Genomic DNA, 16,841 nt, shown 5'->3' on the forward strand with positions numbered 1-16,841 from the left:
GACCTTAATCTACAAGGTTGGAGGGGAACTATCAGGTTTTCAAGCTTCTAAACTTGAATGCTTTTAGATTAACATGGAACAAATCTAGCTCTAGTTCATGGAAACTGCTTTGCAAGAGATCCAAATCCCTTGAAAAAGAATGATTTCAACACAATTCTGAAGTCTTAGAACCTAAATTAAGTTATACCTTTTAAAAGCACCCATTAAAACATGATGGACTAGAACGCAGAAAACAAATAATATGCTTTTGCACTTCTGTGTGAAATAGCTTGAAGCTTGGAACCAACCTGGACAACTACTTAATTTGCTGTATGAGAATAAATATTGCATAAGTTTGATGTGTGGGCGAGAGGAACATGTGGGTCTGAGGGTGTAGCCAAAAGGGGTTTGTACCCAAGAGCATTCAGTGACGATTCGGATAAGTCCTGTTTGACTAAAGTCTAATCCACGTTGAGAAGACAGTCGTTATGACCATCGGAAGTTGGTGGGATATAAAAGCACTGATACTTAACCTTGGCAGCAGAGAAAGACATTTAAAGTCATTTGCTTTGAAATTCTGACACTCTTTCCCACCCTCCAGTTTCCTAAGCCCAAAATACAATTGCTCCAAAAAGATTCCTTAGCCAAAAATGTTAAGATTGCTATATCTACAGACTCAATTACACAAGGCTTATTCTTTTTAGTCCATATTATGTTTTCATTATATACATGTGTAAAATAGGGCATATTATTCTCAAAAGTGTTTTATATGGTCATGAGAAAGTATTACTAGAAACTAGTAAACTGTTATCCCAAGTAAGAATGGAACAAACGTGGCTTTTTGTGTTTGGCATGTGTTAGATTTTGGCCACAAGGTGGTGCTCTAACCCTACTTGCAGTGAAGTAATATATAAAGTGCTAATATGGGGAACACCATTTTCTCCCTATACAGGAAAGATTGATTACATGTGATTACAGTGAAACATGACTTTCCTAGGCCCCTTACAGCTATAATATTTTATGACTATTTCTGCAGAAGCTAGTTTACCTCTCCCCTCAGGACGTAAAATTAAGAGTTTCATGTATGAACAATTCATTTCTGATGCCAAGGTATGGATGTTTGAGCTCTTTTATCTTTACTGGAAAGAGGGAGAATTGCAGGGCTGCCATGGATAAAACTTTGAAAAGACTTTTTTTTCCTCTTCTCTTTTTATGATGGCAGAAAATGCACTGCAGAGGCAAGGGAATCTCACTGTCCATCTTGACACTTCATAAAACCAGATGTGGACATTCTTCTCATGGGGGGGGGTGGTCCAGCTCACAACTTTCCCCAGCTGAGGGTGGCCCCATGCTGCCCACGTCTGCATCCTTAAGCCCACTTTTTCTCTTCCCCTCAGCAGACCCCTGAGTCTTCTCTCAGTTGGTAAAGCCCTCCACCATTGTTGCTCTAGGCCCTAGAGCTGTGGTTCGCAACTTTGGTCGACTATCAGAGCACTTGAAAGCCACAGTTCTCTCTGTAGGATACCAAGACTGATGGCTAGATTGAATCGCATCTTGCAAACAGAGAACAATTTTTCCAGGAAAAAGATTCATGCAGTCAAAAATCATAATCACAAGCACACACGCTCCTGAAAAAAGAAAGCTGTCTCGGCATCACTGTGTCTGTGCTTTCCACTCAACGCTCATTTGCTCTGTTCAATTCTCCGGCTGCCTGTTTGTGCTCACCGATAACAGAAGACTAAGGGTTTTAAGAAAATTTTCTGAGAGAAAAATGATTGAGAAAATTAAATACATTAGCTTATTCCCCCTTCAACTGAGGAAGAACCCCATTAATTTGATTATTCACAGAACACCGTTTTACCATATCTGTTGTACATTAAAGTTGCACAGTGAACTAGTGAGTTTGTTTTAATGAGTTTTGCAGGAGAGATGAGTAATGAGGTCATTGTCAGCTAGAGAAGGACATTTCTAGTCAGAGGAGGAAGGGTTTACCTGACTTTCTGGTAACACTTCCTCTACATAAATTATTGATATCAGCGCCTCCACAGCAAGAAAACACATCAGCAAGGGCCAGGAGATACCAGCAGACGTTACAGTTAACAAGACACATACAGTCAAAAATAATCTGACCATCCACAGATGAACTTGGCAATGGTGACCATTAGTTAGGCTCCAGACAACCTGCCACTAGGCCTCAGGTTTTGGTCCTGGGATTGTTTCTTGTCTAGAAAGGACAAGCACAAAACTCTGCCACCCTTCTCTTTACCTTTGGTAGCCGGGATTTTAAGCTGCAGACGAAGGAGGTATAACATTAAGGGATTAAAAAACTCATTTCCATTTTACTACCTCATATACAACAATTTAATCTGCAAACAACATACCTGATATCGTGTAGAGCAGTGGTTTCTCATTTAGCATATTTCTCCTTTAAATCACAACATCTGCATCCTTTTTTCTTCAAGGTTTGGAAGAGGGTCAAAGCGGCAGTTTGGGGAATCTTGAAAGAAACAGGGCTTTGGAGCCAGTGGTGTTGTCCACTCTTTGGCCGCCCGAAGTGGACTCCTGGTAGGACACAGTGTCTTTCAGCATTCACGGGAGGTCAAGGACACAGAGTTCGTCCAGCAGCTCACCCAAACCTCACCTCTACCGGGCAGTCACCGCCGACCACATTCACTCCGCCGGCTCTGAGCAAATCCCTGGCCTTCCTCCTTCAGTTTCTTAGGTCCCTAATGTGGAGCACATGTGTCCTTCAGTTTTTTATTTCCAGGAAAACAAAGAGCTGCGGGTACAAAAGCCACTCCCTTGTGTCTTTCTGTAAAGTTCTCTTATGATTGGCAATTTTTTCAGGTCACCTGTCATCATTTCCTTTTTAAAACAAAGACTTGAAGGCCAACAAGACATAGAGCTTTCAACTTATTTGGGTCAGTGCCTACTCTTTGTTTTCACTGTGTCTCAGGCAGAATTGAAAATCCCAGCACTTCCCTGGTGGTCCAGTGGGTAAGACTCTGCACTTCCTATGCAGGGGGCCCGGGTTCGATCCCCGGTCGGGAAACTAGATCCCGAATGCATGCCGCAACTAAAAGTTCGCATGCTGCAACTTAATAAGCCTGTGTGCCACAACTAAGACCTGGTGCGGCCAAAATAAGTAAATAACTAAAAATAAATTTTAAAACAAGAATTGAAACTCCCCATCTCATTAAGTGTCAAAGGAGTGAGTTTACCGGTTGTTGTCCTCAGCTTTTCCAGAAGTCTACCATCTTGTTACTTTAGGGAAATTGCAGCCTGTCTCCTGTCCGAACTCAGTATGACATCTAATCCATGTGTAGACTGCTTGCTCAAATATCTACATAGCAAATAAAGATTCTGACACCCAGTTCCAGTGTGTGTGGGTTTTCCCTACACCAGCTGGGTGTCCTACAGTTCAACTCAATTCCGACACCATCTACCCGGAGAGAGTATCATCAGATTCCGTAGGTTAAGGGCTCAGGCCGGTAGGACTTCCTCCCACCTCGGATGCTGATTGCAAGCCCAGGTTGTCACCTGTGCTTCTGACCCACTGGCTGTAAATCAGAGGTTTCCATGACCCCCTCCTTGGGTTCGATGAATTGGCTAGAGCAGCTCATACAATGCAGAGGAACATCTTATTTACTAGATTACTGGTTTCTTACAAAAGGATATAACTCAGGAACAGCCAAATGGAAGAGACAAATAGGGCAAGGTCTGGGGGAAGGTCAAGGGCGAGGAGCTGTCAATGAGCGTGCTGCTTTCCCTGTATCTCCATGTGTTCAGTTCACCAACCCAGAAGCTCTGCAAACCGTCATTTTGGATTTTCTCAGAGGCTTCATTTCATAAATACGACTGATTAGATCATTCGCCATCGGTGTGAAGCCCTAGCCCCTCCCCCTGTCCCAGGAGGTCAGGGGGGTGGGACTAAAAGTTCCAACCCCCCTCCAATCACGTGATTGGGTCTCCTGGTGACCAACCCCCATCCTTGGGAGCAGGAAAAGTTACCTCATTAACCTAACAAAAGACCCCTTTTTTTGTGTTCCTCACTTAAGAAATTCCAAAGGTTTGGGGAGTTCTGTGCCAGAAATGCGGATGAAGACCAAATATATATTTCTTATTATAAATCGCAGCAGCACAGCAAACATGATCTTTTACCCCAGGTATGTCATTTCTGTGGCAGTCTCCATATTTTAAATTTATTCGTTTCCCTCAAGTACAGGAGTTTTCATAAACTTTATCATTTTGAAGACAAGGCCGACAGACCCACTAAGTATATCAAAAGATAAAAGTTGAATTTTAGAAAAACAATAATTTGAGAGGAAATTTTTCCCCAAGTCCAGAGATTATAAACAGGGTCTAAGAGTCAGCCAGGGTCAGAATCTGGGTGTCGACTGGTAAGTGTAAAAAGTTAATAAACAGAAACTGCAATAGAGTCTGGAGACCAGAAGGGAGAGCTCTCACGCCGTGTGAAGACAGTTGAGTCCCACAGGGAAAAGACAGACTCCTCTTCTTTCCCCGCAAGGACTCGGCCAATGGGAAGCCATGAACCCTTTGTTTATCACAGCCGCTCACTTTCTTTTCTCCTCTATAAAAGCATTTCCTTCTCTTGCCGTGGGGGTGGACCGTACGAGGCTCCCCAAAGTTGCAGATCCCGAATTGTAATTCTCTGCTGATCACGAATAAACCCATCTTTGCTGGAGAAACACCTGGCATTCTACGTGTTTTAGGTCAACATGAGGAAAGGCTAAAGATGAGTAAGGTGGAAGGATCAAATGAAAAATAAGATAGATATATAGATATATAGATATATAGATATATATAGTCTGAGAACCTTGATATTATGAATTTTCCATGAGGTGTTTCCAAGTTTTGTATATCATAAATTTGAAATGCTATAATCTATTGAAGAGACATTCAGAAATGGGACCAGATACTTCAAAATTTAAGGTGCCCAGTAAAATCTGACTCATTATTTTACTGGGGAGCAGACTACCTGTATCATGTAACAGGGCCACTATATTGAAAGGCAAACTCTTCCGGTCCTTTCTGGAATGAGCAGTGCTGAAGTCAAGAGCCCAGGGATCTAGTCTTGACCCTGCAGCCACTTTTATATCCTCTCTCCTGGACTAATGACCACTTGATCCTACCTCCACATCTTGTAAATACACTTGCAATAGTTAGATACTTTGCTGGGCTAGGATTCTCTTTCCCTTCCAAAATCAAGTCACTTAAGGAAAGGACATATTTGTCTTTGTACTGCCTGGTACTTGGTACCCCATAGGTATATAAACGAATGAATGAATGAAGTGTATAATTCTCGAATTACTGCTAACACTACTCCTTTTTTAAACTATTCAAAATAATATAACTGAATGGGATCAGAAAACTGGAAAACCAGTAAAACTACTTTAGAGGCATTAATAACTATACTAGCATGTTTGCTAGAATGCAGGCGGCCTCAGGTAACCCTTCAAAATAATTTTTTGGCATTTACTCTTAAATCAGGAAAACAATTGCCCCCTTTCTCCATTCTCTCTTGGTTAACCAAGGTATCCACACTTAAATAGTTGCAAACAGCAAAACTCAGTCCCCTTGACGAATAAAAATTACAAATGGCAAAATGGTGGAGAGTGGAACGTGAGGTTTAAATGTATAAAGAGAGATGAACAGAGCTCGAAGGTTAAAAAAAAAGTTCAAAGTTTTGATAAGAAATATTCTTAAAAGCATTCTGATTTAGATAAGACCACCCAAATCTTCAGGAAATTAGTAAAAAAAAAAAAAAAAAAAAAAAACAGGCAAATAAAATATGGTAACATTAGAATTGTGATGAGTTCTCCAAAAACACAAAAGACCAAAAGCCTGTCATTTCGAAAAACAAAAGCTCCGGCCTATCATCAAAAATGAAACAGTCACTGTTCACTAGGTAACTTCTTTCTGCGGTTGTTACAAAATCCCTACCTTTGCTGAGAAGCCTCAGCCCTCACCTGAGGAAACCACAGCTTACATCAGAGATGGATTTACTGTGACAGTGGCTCCCCGGAGGGATCTGTAAACTGGCAAGTGCTGGGGCGGGGAACAGTGTCTGATTGCTAGGTTTAGAGGGAAGGGAAGGGAAGGCCAGGGGTTTCTTGCTGTTTGCCTAAGTGCAAAGGTTTACTAGAAGAGGCTGAGGTATTTTTAAAAGGCTATTTCTTTTTTTGTATTTTCAAATAACAGAGAAATGGCTTTTTTTTTTCTTCTACTACTCATAACACTTTATTTTTACTTTGTACAAAATACAAAAATGCAAATCCAAAGAGTACAGAACAGTAGTGACAGGCACACTGCACAACAGCAAACCTTGTCTAGCAAGACATTAGTTTTTTAAACTTTATTTTAGTGAATACATGCATTATATAAAACAACAACAACAACAAAAACACACAAAGAGCCTAGAGATTTCGCTATTTCTATCCCCAAAGTAATTCTTACTATCAAGACTTTGGATGAGACAAAAAAAAAAATTTAAAAGGCCAATAATATTTTTTTCATATAAAAGAGCTACCATAAAATGTCCTTTTTTCCCTCCCATCACACTGATTAATTATTTTTCTGAAAAGCCACACATATAAACAAAACAAAACAAAGATCCTGAACTGGACAGTAAATACTCAAGAGGGTTGTTGACCTAGGTAACCACTCAGTAGTTTAAAAAATCTTTTAGACATTTTGAAGCCTTCTATTCATTTCTCAGTACAGTGTTCCAGCCATCTTGCCCTTTTTCCCTTAACGCCTCCCAAAACAGAAATGCTGCATCATTGAGTCTCTGTTCCTAAGAACTAGTTTTGAAAAAGAAAGTAACGTACAAAAATATTTAACAGAACTATGAAAGATGTAGGAAAGGAGTCTTTTCTTCATAGCAAAGTAGTCTTTGCTTTGCATGGTTCCTTTTGTATACTTTTCAGGGTTTGTTTATCTGCCCCATGAATAAAACAGCACCTAGAGAATTAAAAGGACACAACACATAACTCTATAAAAAACAATCCTTAAAATAAGATGGAAGGTATATTTAAGGGGAGGTTTCTGGGCTGTGTTTAACCCACTGCTCTGAAGCAGTGCTGTCCGATAGAACTTTTTGCAATGATGGGAATGTGTGTATCTTCATTGTCCAATATGGTAGCCATTGGTCACGTGTGCCTATTGAGCCCTTGAAATGTGGCTAGTGTGATTAAGACACTGAATTTTTAATTACATTTCATTTTAATTAATTAAAGTTAAAAAGCTAAGTATCCACATGTGGCTAGAGGCTCCCATATTGGACTGTTTGGCTCGGGAGCAGACTAATTATAACAATGAAGATGCAGTGAGATAAAAGGATAAGGAACTAGCTTATGTTATTGATTAAAAGCAGAGTAAAAGCTAGCCTATGTTAGTTTCTACTCTGTACCAACATGACGACGACGTCTCCACAAAGACAGTCTTAATTATTCTTCATAACTGTATTAAGAGGTAGGAATTACTGTTATTCTAATTTTAAAGATGAAGCTAAAGGACAGAGCCAACTTTGAACCCATGACTCATGGAGCTAAGATAGACTGAATTAACAATTCTCAGGTCATAACAGCAGGGTGCCCTAACAAAGGTTGAAGACAGGTAGCTTCCTGCAAAATTTACTTACTGCATTTATAAAAAAAATCAGTAGACGTCAAAATGCCCCAAAGGGCTACAGAGCTCTCGAGATGTTAACAAAAAAACACAAAACCTAAAATCCTGTGTTTGAAAAATGCCATCACACTCCGTAAAAACAGCCCGATCTTCCTCTCTCTGCGAGAGGTGTGGGTACATTACTGAAAGCGTTGGCACTTGTTGACACATGGGACAAGGATTAAAAGCAGCGCTGCTGGAGTTAACTAACAGCTAGCGAAAAACGGAGGAGGAGAATCACTTACCTGTAGGATTATGTCGGATGAAAAATAGAAAAGGTCTGTCTACTATAAACCAGGGAGGCGATGACCTTGCAATCAGAATCGCAGCTGCGGGAGGAAAAGGAAAATGCATTGTACGCCCAGCATGAGGCCAGCAAGGCAGCACGTAATTCAAGGCAGGACATGAGTCCTGTCCCACAGGCTAGCCATGTAATAACAGGCCCAGTGGTCACCACTGACTGCACACCTGCCATGGGCCAGGCCCTTTCCATCTTCCTCGTTTAGTCCACACAAGCCCCATCTCCTTTAATAAATGTACTTACTCCTTGTAGGGTTTTTATTAGGATTAAATGAAACATATTACAGCTCGTAGAACAGTGTTTGCCACTTAATAAACACCCAACGCATATTCACCGTTATTATTAGCTGTTTTTCATTCATACCATCTTCCTAGCTGATGCCTGGTCCCTGGGCCTTTTAGCTTATCCAAATCCTGTATCAAGGATCTGCTCACTTCTCATCCATTTTGTCTGTGCCTTCTTTGAGCACATCATCTAGACTGTCCTCTCACTGGCAGTGTAGACTGCTCACCTGGGACCTACTACCTTACACTGCTGTTCAACTCATCTGGTGTAGACACTGGACTTAGAAAGCAAACTTATTTAGGCTTATGGTCTTACACATGTTTACTCTGCTGTTTACCAATGGCAGCTTTGATGTATAAGCCAGTGATAAGGCCTTGCAGGAGGGTAGATGCCTGGCCTAACTGCCCCACGCATGCTGCAGTGACCCAGTCTTCTTCCTCAATCCCCTGGGAAGCGTTAACGACTTGGACTTGATGTTATAAGGGAAACCTCTGCAGCTATGCTTGGGTAAACCGCTCAACCCAGGGTTATTAAAATTAAATCAACAGTTAGCAAGTGTTATGGACTGAACTGTACCCCCTCAAAACCTGTATACTGAATCCCTAACCCCAAATGTGACTGTATTTGGAGACAGGGCCTTTAAGGATGTCTTTAAGTTTAAATGAGGCCATGAAGGTAGGGCCCTAATCCAATAGGACTGGTGTTCTTATAAGAAGAGAGGGATGGGCTTCCCTGGTGGCGCAGTGGTTGCGCGTCCGCCTGCCGATGCAGGGGAACCGGGTTCGCGCCCTGGTCTGGGAGGATCCCACATGCCGCGGAGCTGCTGGGCCCGTGAGCCATGGCCGCTAAGCCTGCGCGTCCGGAGCCTGTGCTCCGCAACGGGAGAGGCCACAACAGAGGGAGGCCCGCATAACACAAAAAAAAAAAAAAAAAAAAAAAAAAAGAAGAGAGGGAGACGCCAGGGATGTGAGCACACAGAGAGAAGGCCATGTGAGGACACAGTGAGAAGGGGGCCGTCTGCAAGCCAAGGAGAGAGGCCTCAGGAGAAAGGAACCCTGCCAACACCTTGATCTTGGACTTCTATTCTCCAGAACTGTGAGAAATAAATTTCTGTTGCTTAAGCCTTCTAGTCTGTGGTACCTTGCTATGGCAGACGTAGCAGACTAATACAGCAGGGCTGGCTTCGAGCGCATGTGACCTGGGCAGTCACAGGAGCCCCACACTCACAATGGCCCTGCACTTGGTTTAGTGCTCTGCTATTGTTGTCTTGAAATTCTTAATAAGTTTTGAACAAAGGGCTCCGTATTTTCATTTTGCATAGGGCCCTGCATCTTAAGTAGTTGGTCCCGATAGTTATACCAATTGGCAAAATTGCTCGATAACTTTGGCAAAATTTAGATGTCACTTTCTAGGTCTTTGTTTTAAACCCTACTTTTTTTTTTTTCTTTTTTCCCCTGCATCGGCAGGTGGACGCGCAACCACTGCGCCACCAGGGAAGCCCTTAAACCCTATTTTAAAGGAATAAAAATTAAATGTTTATTCTAGAAAGGCAATCAAATGTCTACTTTGAGTATAAATGATACCTTTTTTTCTTTTTTTTTTTCTTTTTTTTTTTTTTTGTGGTACACAGGCCTCTCACTGCTGCGGCCTCTCCCGTTGCGGAGCATAGGCTCCGGACGCGCAGGCTCAGCGGCCATGGCTCACGGGCCCAGCCGCTCCGCGGCACGTGGGATCTTCCCGGACCGGGGCACGAACCCGTGTCCCCTGCATCGGCAGGCGGACTCTCAACCACTGCGCCACCAGGGAAGCCCAAATGATACCTTTTAATGACCAGAAATATTTGACCTACTTACAGGTATAGCTAAGATATTCACTTTATGAATTCACAGAGTTTGGCCAGATCTATTCATCCAATCTCATGTGGAAAATTAGGGGGTACAAAAACCAACCTAAAATTGCTCTATTTTCTCCATTATATAAGCTATTGAGGAGAAAGCACATGTGGATGTTCTAATTATTGAGGAAGGCTGCATAGCAATCTTGCTGTAATTCAATAGTTGCTTGTTAATTCTTCACTTCGTCCTTCGTCCAGACCCAACTGGCTATTTTCCTATTAGTAGCTGCTATTATTTTATGTTTTAATGTGAAGATGGGTCTTTTCTGTCGATAAGAATCCACAATACGTTTCATCCTTCTGAGAGCGGGGTCAGTAAACTACCATCCTTAGGCCAAGTCTGAGGGGCCCTGCTTTTATGAAGAAAGATTTATTGGAACACAGCCATGCCCATTTGCCTGTATAGTCTATGCTGCTTTCACACTGCAAGGGTTGAGTTGTATATACAGACCCTGTATAGCTCACAAAGCAGAAACTATATACTATCTAGTTCTTTATAGAAAAAGTTTGCCAACTCCCGTCCTAGAGGAATTTCTACTGAAGTGCTTTCCTTAATGTAACAGACTCTGAGCTTCGTGGATGCAGATCCTCGTAAAGTCACCACTGTCTCCCGAGGGTCAATCCACAGTGCCTGGCTAGAAGTAGGGCTCAGGACACATTAGTTAAGTTGATGGGTGGACCAGGGTACACTTGCTCCCTTCACCAGGACCAGTCCTGCCCAGGGCTTACTTACTTGTTGCTGCTGAAGCTTTGGTTCCATCTTCACTGACTTCAATTTTCGCTTTTTGCAAGATGTGAGAAACATGAAGGTTTTCGGACCCTGTTTCCAGAAAACAAAACAAACACAGCATTTATTTGATATGCAGGCCATCGGGTTAGTGGGGGAAGTAACCTCAAAGCCATGGCAAGCTCCAATTCTTAAAGGGTGTCAGAAGAAGTGACCTCTTACAGTCCTGGTGATTGAAGGCTGTATGTAGGGTGACGGTCGCCCACGGTTAATTTCAGTCTCTGCTAAGTGAACTGTGACATCACTTCAGAGAAGGGAGTCCCGGACCCCAAATGTGTTAGTGACTCTATCAATTCAACTCTGATCACTAAGAATTTTATTAAAAAATGAAAAGAGCAGGGCTTTAAAAAGGTAGCCTAGTTTTCCAGAAGAAGCAAGCCAACAATATTATTTTTCAATTACAGAATGTCAGATCCAGAAAAAATATGGCACTTACAGAAGGGGAAAGCGAGGTCCAGAGTGTTAAGAAATCTGTCCCCCAATCACATGGCTAATTAGTGGCATGGTAAGTGCTGTCTTTTCATAACAAAAGTCACTCATCTTACGGGCATATTAGTGAAGCGTAGGAGCAGAGTTTAGGTGCTCTGGAGGGCCAGGCTCAGAAATGCAGCCGTGCCTCTGGGACCTTCTAGTGAATTAACTTTCCTTCTCAGCAAATCTTACCATTCCAGCCACGCCCACTGGGGTTAGCATTCGAGGAGAATGCAAACAGAAGTTAACGGTGACCTTGATGGGACACAGGTCTGATGCAAATGGAGAAAGTGCTTTTTGGGTCATCTGCACCGATGCTCGGCTCTAACGTGACCAGTCATGAATGAGAGGCACATTTGCAGGGACCACGTCACCTGCACGGTTAAACAGAACCTCTCAGGAGAATTTCTGGCACCTGGTCCTCCCTCTGAACACCTGTGAATGCCCTGCCACTGCTCTCTAGTATTTAAGCTACAAAGCTAATCCTGAAGGGGAAAGGGCAGGTTAAAACAGTGCTTCTCAGGGCCCCTGGTGGCGCAGTGGTTGGGAGTCCGCCTGCCGATGCAGGGGACGCGGGTTCGTGCCCCGGTTTGGGGGGATCCCACGTGCCGCGGAGCGGCTGCCTGGTGGCGCAGTGGTTGGGAGTCCGCCTGCCGATGCAGGGGACGCGGGTTCGTGCCCCGGTTTGGGGGGATCCCACGTGCCGCGGAGCGGCTGGGCCCGTGAGCCATGGCCGCTGGGCCTGCGCGTCCGGAGCCTGTGCTCCGCAGCAGGAGAGGCCCACGTACCGCAAAAAAAAAAAAAAAAAACAGTGCTCCTCAGGGCTTCCCTGGTGGTGCAGTGGTTAGGAATCCGCCTGCCAGTGCAGGGGACACGGGCTTGAGGCTTGGTCTGGGAAGATCCCACATGCCATGGGGCAACTGAGTCCGTGCGCCACAACTACTGAGCCTGCGCTCTAGAGCCTGTGAGCCACAACTACTGAGCCCGAGTGCCACAACTACTGAAGCCCGTGCGCCTCGAGCCTGTGCTCCGCAACAAGAGAAGCCACCACAATGAGAAGCCAGTGCACTGCAAGAAAGAGTAGCCCCCGTTCGCCACAACTAGAGAAAGCCCACACGTAGCAATGAAGACTGAATGCAGCCATAAACAAATAAATAAATTTATTAAAAAAAAACCCAAAACAGTGCTTCTCAAACTTCACTGGGATGAGGAATCTTGTTAAAGCGAAGACGCTGATTCAGCAGGTCTGGGTCAGACCCAAAATTGTGAATTTCAAACAAGGTGATGCTAATGCCACTGGATGGGGGAAGAGAGTTTGGTTCAAAAGGGATGAGAGTATCACTCAGGGCTTCCCTGGTGGTGCAGTGGTTAGGAATCCGCCTGCCAGTGCAGGGGACACGGGCTTGAGGCTTGGTCTGGGAAGATCCCACATGCCATGGGGCAACTGAGTCCGTGCGCCACAACTACTGAGCCTGCGCTCTAGAGCCTGTGAGCCACAACTACTGAGCCCGTGCACCTCGAGCCTGTGCTCCGCAACAAGAGAAGCCACCACAATGAGAAGCCAGTGCACTGCAAGAAAGAGTAGCCCCCGTTCGCCACAACTAGAGAAAGCCCACACGTAGCAATGAAGACTGAATGCAGCCATAAACAAATAAATAAATTTATTAAAAAAAAACCCAAAACAGTGCTTCTCAAACTTCACTGGGATGAGGAATCTTGTTAAAGCGAAGACGCTGATTCAGCAGGTCTGGGTCAGACCCAAAATTGTGAATTTCAAACAAGGTGATGCTAATGCCACTGGATGGGGGAAGAGAGTTTGGTTCAAAAGGGATGAGAGTATCAGAACATCCATGGAGCTTCAGTTTCACCAGAGAAGTCGCCTTAATCCCCAGGACAGGTACTCGGGTGTTCACTAGCAGGCAACTGAGGTTGGTAATGAACTGTTTCCTTATCACTCGGGGGAAAAATACAACATGGAGCACAAATCATGTTTAAGCCTTGCCTTTGGCAGGAGGTGGCTATGCTCTAACTTAAAAAGACAAAGGACCGGCCATTCAAATATGACTCTAGGAAAAAATTACATGTACTGGCAAATGAAGGGATATTATACCAGCTGTGTCCTAGATGGTTTGGCAAAGGAAAGCTCTAATCAGACTCCTTTGAATTTATATTATTTCAGATTAATGGGTGATGAGATGCCAAAATACCTATCTGAATATAGTGGTACCTGCTGTTGTTTGGTAGAAGTAAGCATTTGAGAGCTCAAAAATCTTGATTTTGAAAATTTGAAAATACAGGGGGAAAGTTTGCATTTGGAAAAGGAAGAGACATATCTAACTAAGAGCCAAATTTTTAGGTAACAGAGACAACACCTGAAATGCTTCTTTAAATGTGTGGGATCGTGTGGGCTTCACATGAAATGTAGGGATGGATGACTTATGCTGATTTAAGTGATGAAGGCTCAACAGCATCATTTGGTGATATATCAGATTAAACCTTGGAGAGTTTTACGGCAGCAATTCCTAATTTTGACGTTTTCTTTCCAAACAAGTCAGAGACTCAATTTGTAACATACTCCACAAGTTTAAGAGCAAGTTTTAAATTGAACATACTTGTTATTTTTGCAAAATTTGCCTTTGATGGATCAAACATATCAGTGATGCCAAGGACCTTCAGCGGCTCCTTCAAATCTGTTTGTGCTACAGCTGTGAACCTAGCACGAAAGCAGAAAATAGGGGGAAAATCAATATACTATAAATGATATAATCAGTGCCAGTGGAAAAAAGGTTTACAAACAGATCCTTTTTAAAGTACACTCTGAACACCTGTATCTTTAACTGTAATCCCAAGATTTAAGTACCAGGTAAGTAGAGAACAACTCATCTCTCAAACACATACCTGGGAAAATAGCACAGTATCAGCAAGTAGGGGCATCCTTACCCTCATGGGTAACAGCCTCCCCATTCTAGTCCTAGGAAGATCTACAGAAGCACTTTCTCTTAGGCTGATGGGGAGATGCAGGGTTGCCATGGGGAAGAACCTGTGTATGCTATTACAAGTTAATGATTAAAGGGATGTTGCCTATAAGCTTAAATTACACATAAATGGCCCATCTCTGGGAACCCTGCCTCCCAGGTAATGAGCATTCAGCTAAAATACTTTTGTTTAGCTCAGAGTAACTATCCTGACCAGGCCCACCTGTGAATGACTGCAGGAAGGAAGAAATGAACACATCCCCTCTGGAGGCTGACGGGAACCAGGAAATGTTTGACTTTACTCCCTCCCCTTTTAGTATAAAAGAAGCCTGAATTCTAACTCAGGCAAGATGGTTCTTTGGGACACTAGTCCACCATCTTCTCAGTCTGCTGGCTTTCTGAATAAAGTTGCTATTCCTTGATATTTCTTGATTTACTGGTCTGTCATGCGGCGAGAAATACAAGCTTGGACTCGGTAACAGGGTGTTGATGAGTGTCTGGTATTCTGGAATATCTACAGTTCTTCCCCATATACCCAACCACAGAGCCACGACCTTGGCTGCTGTAAGAGCCACCATACTTACTGGGATTGGGGATGGTCAAAAGAGAGGAAATACATTTCTGCTAGTTCGTGTTGGGATTCTGGAAGCATTTTACCATTAAAACAGGGGCAAACATTAGGAATGGTATTCATTTGGGTTTGGTATGGATTTCCTGGATATTTGTGGACTATCTGGCATTATAGCTATAGATATGTAAATGTCAGTTATTAAATCTATCATCAGAGGATGTTTTACCAGATTTTATCACATCCTGTGGGAAAGCAGCAAGGCTAAGTGAGCAGATTCTCATCACAGATGGGCTATTATGGTAATTTATATGGTAATTTACCATTATAACTATAATTTATGTACATCACCAGCTTCTTCATTTATGGCAAGCACTGCCTATGTGAAGGCTTATTTTACAACAAAAAGAAATACTCTTGGGAGAACTACTAATACTAATACTAATAAGAATTACTAATACTTATTATGAATATACTCTTCTGATTACTTAACTCAGTGGCTAGAGAATTAAAAGCTATTAGAACTGGAAGGTATTGCCACCACCACTGAGCCTGGGTGGTTTAAAGCCCTGGGTACTGACAAAACAGTAATGTTGAAAAGTTTATAAAAAGGGGACATTCACTGCCTGCTTCACAGATCTGGGCAAAGTATTCTCTGACCTGTTAGAAATTTAGGAATCAGACAGAATTTGGGATTCCTTTCCCCTTGGTTTCAAGTCTTAACAGTTCAGGTTTCACTTATATTATACTTTTAGGGTATAATAGAAAAACTGCCCTAGATACTAATGTAAGAACTCTGCCTGGGTGGCTTCAAAATATTTCCTTATTACCTACCTTTTGGACCTTGGTCTTTAGCAACTTCCAGCTAAAACTTAAGTACCTAAGATGAAACTCCTTATCAAAACACACGGAGCACTACTAAACTTTATTGTATTTTCAGCATACTATCAAATGATGATATGCATCTGCTTTTCAGTCTTTTGAACAGTGACCTATATTAAAAGCCCTTGTAGTGGCACAAGAGCTGTAGTCTTGTGGAGGCTTAGAGACCAGGCTGCCTTCTTTCCTTCCCCATCCTCACTATCCTGCCATATAAGAGGCACAGGGATTGAAAACCAACTTTTACAAAAGCACAGCCTTGTAGTCCCACCATGCAATTTCTGCAAAATAAGGCAGGTTTCATGATGTGTCTATTTCAGCCTTCAGTTGTCCAGTATCTGACACAATCACTCCCAGGGATCGAGTAGTCCTGTTGCTTTCTCTTTTAGGGAAAGGGGCTACTTACTTGGGCAGGATGACCTGCACCCTCTTGGGCACCATGGTGCTCATCCAGCTGTCTATGGTCTTGGTGCTGATGTGCGGGATGATGGCCGAGAGTGGGGTGGAGCTCTCTGTCGGCAGCGCGATCAGCATGCTGATGCTTTCCCCGTGGTAGGGCAGCTCGATAAAGTTGTACCATAAGTCACTGGGGGTGCTTGTAGACCCTAAAGAAATCAGAGGCAGGTTCAGTGCATCCTTGGTGACTTCCAGAAGGGGCGTGAATGGTTGCTGATCGCCAGGGTAGCTTCAGAGGGAAGAGAGCAATTCAGGTTGAGAACTTCCCTATTCTAAAAATAGCTTGCTTAAAAAATCCTCAACAAAATACTAGCAAACAGAATCCAACAACACATTAAAAGGATCATACACCACGATCAAGTGGGATTTATCCCAGGGATGCAAGGATTCTTCAATATACACAAATCAATCAATGTGATACACCATATTAACAAACTGAAGAATAAAAACCATATATGATCATCTCAATAGATGCAGAAAAAGCTTTTGACAAAATTCAACACCCATTTATGATAAAAACTCTCCAGAAAGTGGGCATAGAGGGAACCTACCTCAAC

At 43.0% G+C, this 16,841-nt stretch overlaps 1 protein-coding gene across 1 annotated transcript in view; it reads right to left on the minus strand.

Annotated features, from left to right (window-relative positions):
* Window positions 1–6,225: 6,225 nt before the first annotated feature.
* SERPINE2 (serpin family E member 2) overlaps window positions 6,226–16,841 on the minus strand; it is a 75,312-nt gene continuing 64,696 nt past the window's right edge. Inside the window, exons 5-9 of the mRNA XM_024124543.3 lie at window positions 16,235–16,433; window positions 14,019–14,119; window positions 10,882–10,968; window positions 7,914–7,997; window positions 6,226–6,963 (exon numbers count right to left, since the gene is read on the minus strand). Of these exons, the coding sequence (XP_023980311.1) occupies window positions 6,926–6,963; window positions 7,914–7,997; window positions 10,882–10,968; window positions 14,019–14,119; window positions 16,235–16,433 (509 nt within the window). The 3' untranslated portion in view covers window positions 6,226–6,925. The remainder of the gene's footprint in view (window positions 6,964–7,913; window positions 7,998–10,881; window positions 10,969–14,018; window positions 14,120–16,234; window positions 16,434–16,841) is intronic.

The sequence above is a fragment of the Physeter macrocephalus genome, chromosome 2 (assembly GCF_002837175.3).
Source record: "Physeter macrocephalus isolate SW-GA chromosome 2, ASM283717v5, whole genome shotgun sequence".
Lineage (NCBI taxonomy): Eukaryota > Metazoa > Chordata > Mammalia > Artiodactyla > Physeteridae > Physeter > Physeter macrocephalus.